At 39.4% G+C, this 18,038-nt stretch overlaps 1 protein-coding gene across 2 annotated transcripts in view; it reads left to right on the plus strand.

Annotated features, from left to right (window-relative positions):
* Positions 1 to 18,038, plus strand: part of rgs19 (regulator of G protein signaling 19) — a 102,714-nt gene that overhangs the window by 43,293 nt on the left and 41,383 nt on the right. Inside the window, exon 2 of one of the 2 annotated variants that reach the window (XM_043710481.1) lies at positions 7,321 to 7,454. In XM_043710481.1, coding sequence (XP_043566416.1) covers positions 7,357 to 7,454 — 98 coding nt within the window. In that variant the 5' untranslated portion in view covers positions 7,321 to 7,356. Of the gene's footprint in view, positions 1 to 7,154; positions 7,455 to 18,038 lie in introns of those variants that run through there. The other variant, XM_043710483.1, reaches the window with a different exon arrangement.

The raw sequence follows: 18,038 nt of genomic DNA on the forward strand, positions 1-18,038 counted from the left end.
TATACCTTTCGCCAAGCACCTTAAAATGATGACCCCTCATAAACTCAGTCCCCCTGTTCATGAAAGCCAAAACACCATATGCCTTTTTAACAACCCTATCAACTTGTGTGGCAGCTTTGAGGGATCTGTTTACATGAACCCCAAGATCTCACCGTTGCTCCATATTGCCAAGAATCCTGTCTTTAACCCTCTACTCAGCATTCAAATTCAAACTTCCAAAATGAATCACTTCTCATTTGTCCAGGTTGACCTCCATCTGCCGCTTCTCAGCCCAGCTCTGCATGCTGTCAATGTCTTATTGTAGCCTGCAACAGCCCTCGACACTATCTACAACACCATCGACCTTTGTATCATTGACATAGTTGCTAACCATCCTTCCACTTCTTCATCCAAGTCATTTATAAAAACTACAAAGAGCAGAGGCCCAAGAACAGATCCCTGCATGAAACACTGGTCACCAACCTCCAGGCGAAATACTTTCCATCCATCACCACTTGGTGTCTTCTTTTGGCCAGCCAATTCTGTATCCAGGCCGCCAAATTCCCCTATCTCCCATGCCTCTTAACATTCTGAATGAGCCTACTGTGAGGAACCTTATCAAATGCCTTGCTGAAATCCATATACACCACATCTACTGCTCGACCTTCATCAACTTGTTTCCTCACTTCCTCAAAGAACTCGATAAGACTTGTGAGGCATGACCTGCCCCTCACAAAGCCATGCTTACTGTCTCTAATCAAACTGTGGTTTTCCAAATAGTCATAAATCCTAGCTCTCTGAATCCTTTCCAGTACCTTGCGTTACACAGACATAAGACTGACTGGTCTGTAATTCCCAGGGATTGCTCTATTCCCTTTCTTGAACAGGGGAAGAACATTCGTCTTCTCCAATCAGCTGGTACTTCTCCCGGGGAGAGTGAGGATGCAAAGATCATTGCCAAATGGAGGAGAGATTCCAATTCAGTGTTTATGCCAAAAAGTCAGTTTGTGTGTTAGAATTGCTTTGCTTAAAAGTACATGTTAATTAAGCTAATAAAATAAGTTAAGCTAATTTGAACGGATTTTTTGACAACTTTGGGATAAAATATGTAAATACAGCTTTGCATGCAATTTGGCACTGAGTACAGCTTGAAAGGAGTGTGAGGAGTTTGAGTTGGGGAAGTCAGGTTAGGAGGGCTAGGGGGTACTCCTCTACATTTCTAAACACCTGTCCACCTTGTAGGAATTTGCTCTTACTGTTTCTATTAAGTATCTAGCTTTTAGGCGCAGGATAAAGAGCTGAATGGTAAGTGAGCTTTTCTACTTCTAACTCTCTAAACTCCAGTTTATAGTAGATGGAGCTAAAGTAAGCTTAAGGTACAGCATGGGAAGCTTGGACACACAGAATGCCCATTGTATGGCATATAGGGATGTGTAGATACTTCATTTGTCCTAGGTGAGCACACCAGCAAGAAGTGTTACAAGCACCAGAAACTTCAGCAAGATTGGGGACAAGAATCAGTGTGAAGAGTTGCAAGGCAAAGGTCTATGTGGATAACATGTTTAGAGAGTTGATTACAGTACAGGATAAGGGCATATAGGCAGATAAGCAATAGGTGACCAATAGGCAGTCCAAGAGTACTAGACAGGTAGTGCTGGAATCCCTGAGACAATTTTGCTTGCTAATCAGTTTTCCGTTCTGGATGTAGGCGACAGCAATGGTTCTTCAGAAGGGTGCATCAAATAGCAGCCTAATGGCATCCCAGATGGCTCAGCTGTACAGAAGGCAAGAAAGAGTGGAAGAGCAGTAGTGAGAGACAATTCATTCTTTAGGGGCACAACAAGTGTCTCCAGAATGGCACATTGCCTCCTTGATGCTGGGTGAAGGATATCACAAAATGGCTAGAGGACACTTTTCTGGGCAACAGCGCTCAACCAAAAGCATGGTCCACATTGGTACTAACAATATAGGGAGGTAGGAAGAAGCAACTTGGTCCTCGGATCAGAGTTTGGGAAATTGGTAGAAAATTAAAAGCAGTACCTCAAAAGTAGTAATCTTCAGATTATTCCCAGTATCATGTGGAAGTGAGTGCAGAAGTAGGAAATTAAGACAGATGAATGTGTGGTGAGAAAGTTTGGGCTGGAGGGAGGGCTTTGATCCTGGACATTACTGACTTGTGCTGGAGCATGGTGATGATGGCACTTGTACAAGTGCCTGAACCGTGTCAATACTGAGTGTTTTGAAGGAATCTTCCTATTACTGTTGAGGAGAGTTTAAACAAAATCTATATTGTGTGGAAACTAGTTGATAATATATGACAGGAATACCAGGGAGCATAAAATATGGGAGGGATAGTTAACACTAGAATAAGGGATAGCAAGTCAATAGGTGAAGATGGAATACGGGAAAAACTAAAACATTCCTAAACCAGTGTTACAATCTGTGTGAATGTATGGAGGATATCAAATCAGATTGTGAATTAGAGGTGCAGACTTTGATGTGGATTTCTGATGAGTGGCTATAATGGAGACCTGGCTCAAAGAAGAACATGAGTAGATATTAAGTATTCCTGAGTACAAGATGCTTGGTAAAGGTAGAAAAGGAAGAAAAGGAGGAGGGCTGGAAGTATTGGCTAAGGAGAGCATTGCAGCGCTGGAGAAAGAGAATGTGAAAGGATTCAAGAAAGAATTGATTTATTAGAGTTAAGGATCAAAGACAGCACAGTTACATTACTTGTTATAGTCAATAGGCCAACACTGGGGGAAGGATGCAGACGAACAAATCTACAAGGAAATTACAGAGATGTACAGAGCAGAAAGGGTGAACATTCCTAGATTGTGTTCTGGAGAATTTTCTACAGCAGCATGTGCCTGTTTCAATGAGAGAAGAACACTACAATAGCTGGCCTTTGGAAATGAGTTTAATAAATTAGATAAATTGTCAGTGAGGGAGCATTTAGAACTCAATTTATCATAAGGTTTAGGATGACTGTACAAAAGAACAATTAAACATCCAAAGTAAGATTAATTAACTGGGGAAGAGCTGACTTCAGTTCGGCAAGGACAGCGATAGGCTGGTAGGAAAAACTGTAGCTGAACAATGGGCTAATTTCCATGAAGAGTTGGTTTAGGTATAGTCAAGATTTATTCCCTTAAAAGGGATAAATGGGTCAAATAAATACTGAGCTCCCTGAATGATCAGTGAGATAGAAATTAAGATAGATAATAAAAGGTGTGCTTATGATAGCTATCAGGTAGAAAATATGTTGTAATTCAGGCAGGTTATAGAAGATTCAGAAAGGAAGTGAAAAAAGTAAATAAGTGAAGCAAAGAGAGATTATGAAATGAGACTGCCAATTAACCTTAAAGAGAATTCTAAAATCTTCTATTGGCAAATAAAGCAAAAGGGTAATAAAAGGTAGAGGAGGGCCAATTATGTAATAAAAAGGAGATTTATGCAAGGAGACAGAGGGCATGGCTGGGGTATTATGTGAAAGTGGATATCTAGGAGGAAATTCAGATACTAAAGTGTTCAAAGTTGATAAAAGAGGAATTATTGGATAAACTATATACATTTAAAGGTTCACAAGGTACCAGAACGAGATGAGATGCATCCCAATATACGGAAAAAGTATATGCAGAAATTAAGAAAGAACTTGGCATATTTTTGCAGTCTAAAGTTGCAAACACTGTGCTAATGTTCAAAAAAGGATGCAAGAATTTGTCCAGCAATTAGATACAAATCAATTTTACTTCGATAAAGGGGAACGTTTTTACAAACAATGTTTTTGGGATAGAATTAATAGTCACAAAGACAAATGTAGATTAATTATGAATGGCCAGCATGGATTTCCAAAGAGAAACTTGTGTTTAGCAAAATTGCTTGAGTATTTTTGAAGAGGTGACAGAGAGATTGATGAGGGTAATTGTTGTTGATCTGGTGTACATGGACCTCCAAAAGCAGCAATATAGCGCAACACAACATACTGGTGAGCAAAATTGGAGTTCATGGAATAAATGAGACATTGGGAGCATGGATACACAATTAAATGATAGGAATCAGAAATTAACAAGCATTAACCATTATGGATTTTTTTGGGCTGGAGTAAGTTTTGCAGTGGAGCTCACCAGAGATCAGTATTGAGACCCTATGTTTCCCTGATTAATATTAATGACCTGGGCCTTGGTGCATAGGGTATAATTTCAAAATTTGTGGATGATGCCAATTTATGAGCATTATAAGCTTTGAGGAGGACAGTGTAGAAATCCAAAATGACATTGACAAGTTGGTGATTGTAGTTTGCATAGTAATGTTGTACATGGTCAGGTACGAGGTTGAGTGTCATCAATAGTTCTCTTGCTTTCTTTACTTTTTAGTCGTTACAAGTGCCGCACTGGCTGATGGAATCATTGATTTTGATACTCAGGTTTAACCAAGGGATCACATCTTCTGCCTTCCTCAGACTTGACTCGATTCTTTGTTAGCTTGCATGGATGCATTTTAGCATCTTTCTGCTCAACATCTTAGGGATGCTGACTTTATTTCATTTGTATAGTGTATCATCTTGGGCTGTCAGTTCATTTATGTCTGCCAAATCTGCTGTTGTTGCCACAGGTATGGCGTTAATGCCTTTAGGCCAGCCTTTCATTGCAATGGCTTGGAGTGTTGTTGGATAGTTTGATTGATTTGAGCAAGGTCATTTCATGGTAGATACTTTAGCTCTGCTCGATTGATGACATACAGAGCACTCTGAGTTGCTGCTTCCGGTTGAATCTGGAAGATTTCACATTTTGTCATCCTGTACTTTCTTTATAAGCAGCACTACTCTTGACAACATTACAGTAACACAATTCTTTGCTTTACTTGTGTGTCATGTTCAAATGGTATCTCTGCATCTGGAGTAACATTATTTGTCGATACTTTGGAGCAGATAGTAGTGGCTTAAGGAACACTGTAAAATGGCTTATGGTCAGACTCATCTGTTACTTTGTCTCTTCCAGGTAGGTATTCATGAAAATGTACACATGCAACGATAATGGTCAGGCACTTTTTCTTAATCTGAGTGAAGTATTATTGTGTTTGTGTTAATGCACTGGATACAAATGCATTTGGTTACTTGTCAAGTCCTGTCTCACTGGTGACCTGTTGCAGGATTACTTAATCATTTACATTATAATATTCTAGCACTAGTGTGCCATCACTAGATGATTGATTTTAAAGAATTCTGTCCCCATGCCCTACTACAGCTACGCATCCTTTACATTGAGGTGGTTTAACAGCTCACACTCTCATGATAGATCAGGCAGGAATTTTGTCAAGTAATTGATGTATCCAACAAATCATGGCAATAGTTTTATATCTCTTGGTCATGGCTATAGCTTCAATCTTTTAAACTTTAAGGCTAGTCATGAGAGCAATTTGAACTTTTCTTGTCAGATGTTGAATTCATTTTACACCCTCATCTTAATCAAGATGATATTCTCCAGGAAAATATCAAGAGCTTCATTTTTGGATCAGCATGTTGAACCACTTGGCACAGGTCTGCGAAGGTCATGATGTTGCAGAACACAACAATGTCTTTCTGATACTTTTTGTTGATTGGCACTGTATTTCTGCAGTCATCATCCCATCAGTCACAAACCATTTATTACCAGACCAAACCAACCTATCTTAATATGTAGACTGATTCCACAGAATCTTTAGCTGATTTTTTTAGTGACCAACTGTGTCTGCTTGTTGCACTTTCTTCTAGTCATAACTTATATACAAAATGATTCAGCACCTTGTAGTGAGAACACTGCTTTCCCCAGACTGGACATGGCTTCCTTTTCATTTGTGTGATGTTCTTCGTAATACTTCGATCCTTGCTTTTATCTGTCATTGTTCAACTCCTTAGGCCTGGAATGTCTAGGAGCATAATGCAAAGCTTTGTCTGTTCTGCCATCAATATGCTCTCATTGCTGACTTACAATCTCACTGCTTCTTCACACCTCAATCACTTTCCCAAGTGTAAGTTTCTCCCATCTCAGTAGGCTTGCCCTCATTGTGGGATCTCTTATGTGTAATACTATCCTGTATTTAATTAGATTGTCTTTGAGTTGTGCAAATTCGTAGGATTCTGTGAAATGTGTTAATGCAGCCAAATTTTGATCAATGGATTCATTTTTGCCATGGGCCCTAATTTTGAACATGTGCTATTCATCAGTTATATTCACTTGGAGTTCAAAGCATACCTTGAAGGCCAGTCTATCCCTAGAGTGATAAGAGTGTCGCTGTTTGTAGCTGCACTGGCCTATAAGTAGGTCTTTTGTAATTTTGCTATTGTGTAAGGAAAATGTGCCAGTTTTGCTTCATATCACCTTTAATTTTGACCAGCACTGAGAGAGGAAAAGTTGCATCCATTGTGAGTAAACCAGTGTTTCAACTGTGCCCTACTTCCTTGTTCCTTTTTCGTGTCTCTGAGTGACAGCTTTCACATCATTGAGCATTCCTGTGTCTCTCCATAACCGTGCATCTGCACTGCACTTCAACACTGATTCTCAGCTCCATTTCTGGCACCGTATTGTGAGTTTAATCCTTTACGATGTTGCTTGTACTTGGCCTTGAACTGACTGCAAGATGGCAGCCCTCAATTAGTGCCTTATGATAGAGACCACATGATACAGCAAGCCAAGAGACACAGTACTGCATTCCTATTTCAAACAGTGGTCATGCATGGCTCCAATCACTTCAGGTCTGGGGTCTGGCAAGATCTGTCAAAACCCCTCCCACATCACAAAATCAAGTGTGTGAGGGGTAGTTCTTGAGATTCCCCACGGAATTCCATCCCTTTTGGCCTTTGAATGGAATTAGAGGAATTCTCAGCAGTTGAGTGCTAGTTTCTTTTGGAAATACCTGAACGCTACAAATATTTACTAAAGCAATCAGGCATGCAAGCACAATGATTTCAGATTCCTCTAGTATTGTGCTAAAGTAATCATGTGATTGGAGGACCCCAAACTAACTTACACTAACAAAGGGAACTTTTTGTAGCATTTTGTTTTGTATAACCAAAATCGCTGAATTATTACAGACAGCATAAACTAGAGTATGTGCTCTGATTGTATTGCAGTAAGGATGAAAATACCATATGATACCACAGGAAAGTGCTTACTACACCACAGGAAATAGGAAGTTGTCTCAGAAGTTCTTTGTAAAGCTTATTGTTGCAAAAAAAGTGCAATGATTGGAAATTAACTTTTGTTTATACAATATTAGTCTTACCCTGTTCTGCTAAAAAGAGAATTTATAGCATACCTATGTTTAGTACAGTGCTTCCAAACTATATATTTCTTATTTTAGTGAACAAGATCTGAAAAGAGCGAGAAGAAGCAGCAGATGTCGCAGAATGAGAGCTCCACCACAACGCAATCTGCACGCAACCATAGATCAAATACATGCTGTTTCTGTTGGTGCTGTTGCTGCAGCTGCTCCTGGTATGTCATTTAATGTCTTTGGTCTATGTATCATTAGTAATATTTATGAAATAAATTCTAGCATCTGAGAAAATACATAAGGATTGTAAACAATGCTAAACTTCGGTTGTACTTGGTCTACTTTCGAAAGGATAAAATTATGCCAATATAGCAGCTTTCAACTCCTCAGAATATCCCAAAACACTTTGGAGCCAATTAATTACCTTTGAAGTGTAGCCCCTGTTTTGAAGTCTTAACTTTTTTTATGCAACCACATTTTCCCATTTGTAGGGGTGCACAGTGGGAGGTGATGGAGGGATTCTCAGAGTGGTTATTAGTTCATTGAACCACGCAATGAACATTTCTCTAAGACCAACAAGTCCTGATGTTGCACTTGAAAGCAAAGCTTCTGGCCCAGTGATGAGGATGCTGCCACTGCAAGACCTGTTTTAGTTTTAGCTATTAATCTCCTCAAATAATTTTGTACTAATGGTCTTCTTGGACATTGTCCATTGAACTAAAGCACCTCGCTCAGATAAAATTCTTATATGCAAGCTGTATATTATAAATGTACCTGCATAAATAGAATTTGAAAGACACTTCACAGGAAGAGATCATTCAATCCATTGTTTTTATGCCAGAACTATACAGCACTTCAGTTTAAAATTTAACTCAGGAGATCAGTTAGCCTCTGTGAAAGGAACAGTGTTAATGTACGGAATTTAGTTCCTGTGAATGGGCTCTCTTCATAAATTGGAGAATCAATAGAAGTCCCACATCGCTTATGTCCAGGAGACTTGGTATTATTTGTGGACAATTAGCCACTTTACCAGCCAGCTCTGGCCTCCCATGCAGTCTCGGCCCCGTTAGGTAGAATTCCCACCTCTAAAAGTAGCCAGTCAGTCAGAAGTTACCAGCTTTCTGTTGCCAGTGGGGTCAGTATCTGCTCTTGGCAAGGTTCTGGGATCTTTACCCAGGATCATTGATGGATCTCTAGGTTAGATAAGTCGAGCAGAATGGGGATCATGGGCTGGAAGTCATTGGTGAGGAAGGGGAAATGGGGTTGGATGTAAAGTCAGCAGAATGGTTATCAGCAGCATCTCCCTTTCTGATGCTAGCTCTTTCTGGGTAGCTTTCAAGAAACATTAGATTAGATTAGATTACTTACAGTGTGGAAACAGGCCCTTCGGCCCAACAAGTCCACACCGACCCGCCGAAGCGTAACCCACCCATTCCCGTACATTTACCCCTTTACCTAACACTACAGGCAATTTAGCATGGCCAATTCACCTGACCTGCACATCTTTGGACTGTGGGAGGAAACCGGAGCACCCGGAGGAAACCCACGCAGACACGGGGAGAATGTGCAAACTCCACACAGTCAGTCGCCTGAGTCGGGAATTGAACCCGGGTCTCTGGCGCTGTGAGGCCTCTGCAAATCCAGTACAGTTTCTGAGCTACCATTCAATCCCAGTGGGTTCAGGGATAATGTGTTAAGTGACTTATTAATAAGCCTAATATACTGCCACCAACTAATAATTTCAGGACAGTCTTCCTTTGTTGGGAATTGATTGTGGAAACTTCTGTCTACTTCTTCTGGCCATTCCACCATCAAACACACTCCGGCAATCCCCATTAGATTTGGCCCAAAGTTTCAGCTCAATGACTCTTTATCAGAATTATGGACATTGTAGTTTTGTTTTGAGGAAGTTAAAGGGGAGAAGGGGAAGGAAAAGTGGAAAGGATGGAGACCAATAATGACTAAATGACAAAATGTTTCATAGTAGTGTGAAGAATCAAGAAATGCCTTCTGGTGAAGTGTAAGCAGCTGGATTATAGCCATCTGAAGGAATAAAGGTGAAGGAATAAAACAATTCACTCCTTTTCCCAAACCTTTCATGAAGTAATTATACTTTGGCATTTGGTTACCTAAATATGTAACTGTGTTTAGACAGACCAGAAGCCAAACATCTCGCCATCTTGGTCTGAAAATAAATATGGGTTGGAAATGGAATTTAACACCAGTGCAGATGTTGAAAAGCTGCTACCACCCACAGATAGTATTTGTTTATCTTTTAGTAGGAAAAATCAGTGTTATATTTTAGGCAAACAGAAAAGCCAATATTGCACAGTATTGGGAAGTTTGTTTATTTAATTTATTTATGTCATATCAATTGAGAGATCAGTATTGGTGAAGATACCAGGATCATTCCCTAATAATCTTGTAAACCAAGTGATGGGATCCTTTGAATCTGCCTAACTAAGGTCAGGTATAGTTCCCATTGTCCCAGAGGACCAGAGGGCTGCTCTCGCATTAAAAACTGGTGGTAAGTTTAATCTGAGGGTTCCCACACTTCAGACTGGGGAGAGGCCAAAAAGGTGGAACCTTCATGGTGATCTCAGTTGGTGCATGATTTGGAGTGCTTTCCAAATAAACCTGTTGGACTATAACCTGGTGTTGTGTGATTTTTAACTCAGCTGGTGCAGGAATTGAACCCACACTGTTGGCATCACTGTGCTTTGCAAACTTTGTTAACTGAACCCTGCCACCTAACTAGGTAGCTGAGGTATTGGTTTATTCATTTCTCATCCAAAAGAAATGCCTTAAAGATACACACTACATAAGTTCTGTACTCCAAGTGTCACCTTAGATAGGGACATGAATACCTAACTTTTTAACTCAAAAGTATGAGTACTAATGACTGGGATAACCTACTGTTTCTGGTGTCCATGACAATGTTCTATTCCAAAATAAAAGTAAATGTTTTTACTATTTTGCATGCTTTCGATTGCAAAAACATCTCTTCCTAGTAAAGTTATTAAGTAATATTAGTTGATATAAAATGTTTGTTGCAAAACATTGCATGTTGCTTTAAATGTAAGATGTACAAAGATGAATGTGATAAAGTTATCTGACAAGTAATAAATGCTTCAAAGTGAAAAATCTAAAGCAACAATTTGTAGAAAACCAAAGTATTCCAAAAGTGGGGACTTGAAAAAAGAAATAGCTAGTTAGCTCGGACTATATTTTCCTTTGACAAATGAAAAAAAATAATATTGGTATTACTTCCTTATGTTTAGTTCTTCTGAATTTTGTGGTGCTTTATATATTCTTTTCAAAATGTCTTAAATAATATTCCAAAGGGTGTGAGAAGAATCAACCCATACTTATTTGGGCAATGCTTTCTGTGCCTCTGTGGGGATTTTGGGACTGCAGTTGCACAGTCAATTCCAAAAAATGATTGTTTTATTGAAGTCTGAAATTAGTTAAATTAAGGAATAGAAAGACGTTAATGTATGAACCACTGAACAAATAACATCAAGAGACATTTTCTGTTTGATAGCATGGGTTTAGTCTCCATTAAGAGGTAAACAGGATAAAAGAGGGTGACCTGAGACACAGAAAGTATTGAAGAATACCAGTCATGGTAAGTACAAGTTCAGGCAGCAGGGTCACTTATTAGAGTGAGCAATTTGGTCATAAAAAAAAGTACTGCCTGTGGTAACACAAACTCGTTGAAGAGGCCATCTAGACCTGCAAGGGAAATAGGCTATTTCTCAGGCACTATTCAAATTATGGAAAGTAACCATTGTTGTCAATCTTTAAGTGATAGAACTGTCTAGCTATCTAAGTTATACATCACAGTGAACCAATTTGCTTGTTTGACTTTTTGATGCTTACTTTTCCACATAACAAAAAAGATAGGAATAGAGATTAGTCTGGGCTTGTTTAAGAATCACAGATTGAACCTGCATTTTTAACAATAGGCATCTAATTTTCCATTGGGCCAGACTTTCCATGGAGTGGCCCTTCTATTTTTATGATAAAAGGGAGCTCTGCATTTTTGAGAAGATATTCCGTTCAGGACTCCCTCAGAAATGTGGGGCCATTCTTCCAATCTTAACAGTTCTTTCATAGCATAGAACTGTCAGAGTATCACAGCGGTCAGCTGCCGTATTCTGAAATGTAAAGGGCCTGATAGCCACTTTGACAGCTGCTGTCTAAAGCATAAGTACATACGGTATGTTAGTATTCTGAGGTAATAGGGTGATAGTTGGGTTGGGAGAACAATAGGTCTGGTATGTAAGGTACCAGCTGGAAAGAGTGACACCAATGTGGGACTAGCATGCAGGGATGAATGACAAGTGGATAAGGATAGTGTGCTAGGCGCTAGGTAAGTGCCAGGTAAGTAGGATGCCAATTGGAATGGTGCCAGCTGGAAAGTGGATAGGGTGTCAGGTGTATGCCAGCTGAATAGGTAAATAGGTTGCCAGGTGGGTAGAGGTTAGAGTGTCAGCTGCATATGGTGCCATATGTGGGGGATAGGGTGCCAAGTAGATTGAATGCCAGGGTGCAAATGATGCAACGTTTAGGGCATGACGAGCTCAGTTGGAGAAAATAGGTCCAGTGTGGATGGAGGCCGAGGCGGAGCATGGATGTCAAGTATGGGATTGTGAGTTTTGCACTGGAGCTTTGGTTAGGTCTGGAACATGTATTTAATCACCTGACTCTTCCTAAGTTACTATTTGACTTAATTTGATTTGAACCCTCTGATCTCTCCAATTTAATTTGTGAGTTCTGATGGTTCCAAGTGAACAGGAATTGCCCAGTGTAATATTCAGTTTCTTGGGAATTACCTACCTACCCCTGGAGTAATGTCTGTCTAGCAGCTGAGAATCATAGTCATAGAGTCAGAGATGTACAGCATGGAAACAGACCCTTCAGTCCAACTCATCCATGCCGACCAGCTATCCCAACCCAACATAGTCGCACCTACTAGCACCCGTCCCATATCCCTCCAAACCCTTCCTATTCATATAACCATCCAGATGCCTTTTAAATGTTGCAATCGTACTAGCCTCCACCACTTCCTCTGGCAGCTCATTCCATCACCCTCTGTGTGAAAAGATTGCCACTTAGGTCTCTTCTATATCTTTCCCCTCTCACCCTAAACCTATGCCCTCTAGCTCTGGACTCCCCCACCCCGGGGAAGAGACTTTGTCTATTTATCCTATCCATATCCCTCAAGATTTTATAAACCTCTATAAGGTCACCCCTCAGCCTCCTATGCTCCAGGGAAAACAGCTCCAGCCTATTCAACATCTCCCTATAGCTCAAATCCTCCAATCCTGGCAACATCCTTTCAAATCTTTTCTGAACCCTTTCAAGTTTCACAACGTCCTTCTGATAGGAAGGAGACCAGATTTGCACACAATATTCCAAAAGTGGCCTAACCAATGTCTTGTATAGCCGCAACATGACCTCCTAACCTCTGTACTCAATACTCTGACCAATAAAGGAAAGCATACCAAATGCCTTCTTCACTATCCTATCTACCTGAGACTCCACTTTCAAGGAGCTATGAATCTGCACTCTAAGGTCTCTTTATTCAGCAACACTCCCCATGACCTTACCATTAAGCATATAAGTCCTGCTAAGATTTGCTTTCCCAAAATGCAGCACCTCATATTTATCTAAATTAAACTCCATCTGTCACTCCTCAACCCATTGGCGCATCTGATCAAAATCCTGTTGTAATCTGAGGTAACCTTCTTCGCTGTCCAGTACACCTCCAATTTTGGCGTCATCTGCAAACTTACTAACTATACCTCTTATGCTCACATCCAAATCATTTACATAAATCATGAAAAGTAGTGGACCCAGCACTGATCCTTGTGGCACTCCATTGGTCCCTTGTTTCCAGCAGCATTTCCAGTAATAAATGACTAGAACTACAGAATTAATCATCTGGTGACTCTGATGAATCATGGATCTTACAATTATCTAGTCCTAAGTGTGAATGAAGTTAAAATAAATGTTCACAATCGACTTTGTGAGTGCTGCATCTAAATTGCTGATAAAGCATTTCTGTCAAGTGAAACTCTCAAATTTGGAAAGAAAAAAAATCAAAAACCAATCCAGTGCAAACAGACCTGAAAAATATTTTGGCTTACGTTAACAGGAAGTAAAAGAAAAAAAATCATGAACTCAGGGCATTCCAAATTGCTTAACAGCCAATAAAGTAATTTTAAAATGTAGTCGCTATTGTAATGTAGGGAGTGGCAGTTAATGTATGCAAAATAAACTCCTGTGGATGTTAATGAAACTATAATTTCATGATATGGGTTCAGGAATATATATTGATCATGACATTGGGTCAGTCTGCTTCATTTGAAAATTGCCGTGAGATTGTTTATACCCAGTTTGAGGACAGACTCAGTTTATCATCTCATTCAAAAGATAGTATCCTGTATACTGCAGCTGTCTGTCAGTATGGCACTGAGGTACAGCTAAGATTATGTGCTCAAATCTATGGAATGGGGCTAAACCATGACCTACTGACTGAGACAAATGTACTACCTTTGAGCTACAGCTGACATCTAAAATATTCTAATTATCTTTAGAGAAATATTGCTTTATGTTGTATTGATAGCACAAGGCCAGTTATATCTTGCCACCCATTTAATTATTTTTGTGACACTTAGTGGTATAAATGAAAAGTGCTTATTTTTAGTTTAGTCCTGAATAAATTCCCTATATTAACCATTCACATAATTATATCATGCAGTATATTGTACTTATGCTGTTTTAGTTAAGTTCTATGTTGTTATAAGTTAAGATAATTAGAAATAAAATATAAACTAATTGTGCGGCTATCATTCTTTGAATAGGATTTAGTGGAGTATTCATTTACATGAAGCTTTTGTACAATCTCTACATGCTGAAGCAGAAGTGGTTCAGCAGAAGTCACTGCAGGGGAGAAAATTCATGCCTCTTGAGGAGCATTTTAGGGAAGTGAGTTTTGGTTCTGTTTCAGTTGATGCCTACTTGCAAAGGAAGAAAGTTTTTGAAACACCCATGAAACAGGAAATTTAGTTTCTATGTGGTTTTTATTGCAAATGAAATTTATAACAATTTAAAGAGAAATGAAACCTAAGATTATTTTTAAAATTTTCTTGACTTTTTGTCTTTATTTATTCCAATGAATATCTAATTTCTGATTAGAATTGAAGAAATTATATCTGACTTAGTCTTATCTGTAGTACAAATGTTCATCTAATAGGAATTCACACATTTACAAGACAAATAAGAGTGAGGAAGTTCATCTGTCTCTGAGCCTGTCATTTCAGAAATATCTTAACCATCCCAATTGTTTTTGCCTACATTTCAGGAAGGCCATTTCAAGTGTTAAACACCCTTTGCATATAGGAAAATAGCCTTTCAAATATCCCTTTCTTTATACTGAACTTATCCTCTTTTGTCTCATTGTCATGACAGTCCAGAAGATCTTCAGATCTTTTAGTTTTCTTTAGTCAAAAAGAAGAAATAAAGAACTGCACTTATTTGGTACCCTTCATTAGCTCAGAACCCACTGAAGCATTTTACAGCCATTTCAGTGCTTTCTCCATTTAGTGACTGTTGTAATGTGGGAAACAATAACCAACACCATAGGGACATGTTTCTCCAATCTTTATTTGTGACAGTCTGATAACATATGCTTTATAATATGCAAATATTTGTTGCTCTTTTCTGTATAACCTTCAGCCTTTGAAGATTTTCTTTGTGTGTAGAAAACCAAAGTTTTCATGTTGTATTCTGACTGTAAAATGATGTAGTTTCAACATGACAAATTATTTCAGTGCTACAGGTGCCATTTTGGTTCCAAAATGGAGTCAGCATTGTGTGTGACTGATCAATGAGTGTGACATAATGCATTTGGGTGATCTACTTGTTATTGTTTAATAATTGGCAATAAGTGCAAGCTGAGTGGGATGGGTGTGAGGCTTGCAGCAGTGCTAAGTATGTGAGGGTGAGTTGAGACTTGATGTGAATCCCAATTGATATGGAGTCAGTGGGCTGGTGAATAGGGCACTCCATTAGGCCAGAAGTTCATTTTTAAAAGTATGGCTCTTAAAGACATTTTTACTGACCTTGAAAACTCGTGGGAGGTTGCTAAACTTTTCTTGTGTATTTGAGGATAGACTGCTAGACAATAATGGCTTAAATTAACAAGATTACAAATCAATCATGCATCTCAATCTCTACAGCTCTCACTGCCTTCAAGACTGCCAACTATCTGAGAGCCTGTCTCTCTTCCTGTACCAAGGCCACCAAGGCTGCATCAGAGATTCTCAGAGCAGGCAGCCTACCCTGTTGTGCCACTTACAATATTCAGACATTCATCTCAGTCACCTCCAGTACCTACTGCAGCCAGAATGCACCCTTTTTTAAGAGGTGTTTTTTTTTAATGTAATCAAACTGTTTGGATGTGTTTTGACACACATATGTGGACATTACATCCTGAAGTGGGAATTGAATCCAGACTTTCTGGCCTGGAGGTAGGGACACTACCATTGCACTACAAGAGCCCTTCCTTCATAGGGAAGAAACAGCAGATTGGCACTAGGCAATGACGCTTGGTTGAAGAGCTGATGTGCAATCATGATGAGGCAAATGACCTCCTTCCACGCCATAACAATTCTGTGATTCTTTAAGAGGTAGGATCTGGCTTTCAGTACTACACCAAGCTTTAATCAGCTCCAGACCTTTGTAATCAAACTGTCCAGACATGTTAGGATATACCTCCAGAGCAGGTGGGAGTTGAACCTGGACCTTTTGGCTTAGAAGCTGGGAAACTACAACTGTGCCACAAGATCTTAGGCCTTACATAAATTGCAACCATTGCTATGATGTAGAATCATTCATCAGTAACATTTAGAACTAACTAAGTTGTTTGCCACACTTCTGACGATGAGCAGGTAGCACAAATTTTGCATGCTGCCTACAAAGAACAAATGTGTACAAATTCATCATATACATTGCAATCCTCATTTTGCCTGTTTTCAACCTCATCAAATTCTGCCCCTGTTAAGTACAAAGTAGACTCTCTTTCAAACTGAACACACCTTAGTGAAGTACTTTTTTATTAAAGGGTCTTGTGGCACTGTGGTAGTTTCCCTGCCTTGTGCTGGAATGTCTTTAATTCTCCTACATGGCATGGAGGTGTGTCAAAGCATATCCAAACAAACTGATTTTAAAAATTTCATACACAATGTTATTCATTCATTTTCTAGGCATGTGATACATTACCTGGCTGTACCAAATCACATTGGGAACAGCCGCAGAAATTGATACCCAAAATCTTTTACTTCTTTGTGTTGCTTCTGTCTTGATCTGCTCATTCTGGTAGCAGCTGCAATTTATAAATCTCAGTCCAACTTCACGCAGAATAGATTAGAATATAGAACAGTTCAGCACAGTACAGGCCCTTCAATTAGGATTGAAAAACCAGCAAACTAGGGGGAGCCACTGTACTAATGCCCCCTCACTTTGACATATGCAAATAAGGTTGAAAGGCTATTCCAGCCAACAGTGCAAAGGCTTGAAATAAAGGCTTCAGAATGCAGCAATTGCTGGTGTAATTCCCTGTTAGTGTCTTTCTGCACGTCCTCTTGTGCTAGTATGCTTCCTTCTGCTAGTGTTTGAAACAAATACGAGTTTCTGGTTGAAGATCGTCTCTGTTAATGTTCATAATCAGCTGCATATTTACAGCATGTTCATTTTAAATAGCTGATTTTAAACCTGCCTGCCAAAAGGGAACTGAGAAGTTGGAATCAGTGCCATTCCCCTGGATCAATGTTTGTATCTTCCTGCACTTTCTGAGATTAACTAGCTCATCTGAACAGTAAAGAAAGACACCTTCCAGAGGGGGACTTCCCTTCAAAATGCAGATCCATCTCTGATGATGTGTAATTTTCAAATTGACATCTATGCAGTAAAGCCATTGAAGACTCGCTACTAATCTGAACAGTTTAAAGTGGGGTTTTCAATATGTAAGGATCGAGGTTTTTGACATATTTTTGAAATCTACACTTGATTCTCTATCTTCAGCTCCTCCAGCTGTGCTCTGTTGATGCCAGTACTGCCACTGTGTAAATCTACAGTGACTCTGACTCCACATCACCAACAATTAATGATAATCTCTCATAGTTACTCCTGTTCATGGAAGACATGTATGCATGACCTCTATTCCTTCACTCTTTGTATCTTTTTCATTTCATTGTTTTGCCTTTTGCATCCTTTGTTCCTTTACACAGTTTACCAGGCTTTCCTCTCAGTTCACCATTGCTCCTGCACCTCTTGGCAAAATGATCTTTTCCTCTACACTTTATTCATATCTTTCTCCTGGCAGGATAATAGGTATCCCTTTCATGGTGTGCCAAGTTTCCACATCTGACACCCTTTCTCTCAGATGTCAGCGGTTTATATTTGTATGGAACTGATTCCATTATGCCACTCAGTTAACCTCAGCTTTTGCTGTGTCAATGGCAGATCTAGGACCAGGTTTCATGATATGAAATTGTCTGTCTACTGCTTCCAATGCAGACTGTCACCAATGTTTAGTAACCTCCTCTTTCCAGCCGTTAATTTATTTGACTTGCAGTGTTAGACTACCTGATCCATTATCTGGTTATTCAGATCCATTGCAATATAATTTCATTCATCTGACAACTGTGTCTAATGAGTTGCAAAGTGCATTAAGGTCTTCTCTTTTTCTGTCTCATCTGACAGAATGTGGAGTTCGCCGTAACTCCATGATAGTC

Source organism: Chiloscyllium plagiosum, chromosome 20 (assembly GCF_004010195.1).
Source record: "Chiloscyllium plagiosum isolate BGI_BamShark_2017 chromosome 20, ASM401019v2, whole genome shotgun sequence".
Taxonomy (NCBI): Eukaryota; Metazoa; Chordata; class Chondrichthyes; order Orectolobiformes; family Hemiscylliidae; genus Chiloscyllium; species Chiloscyllium plagiosum.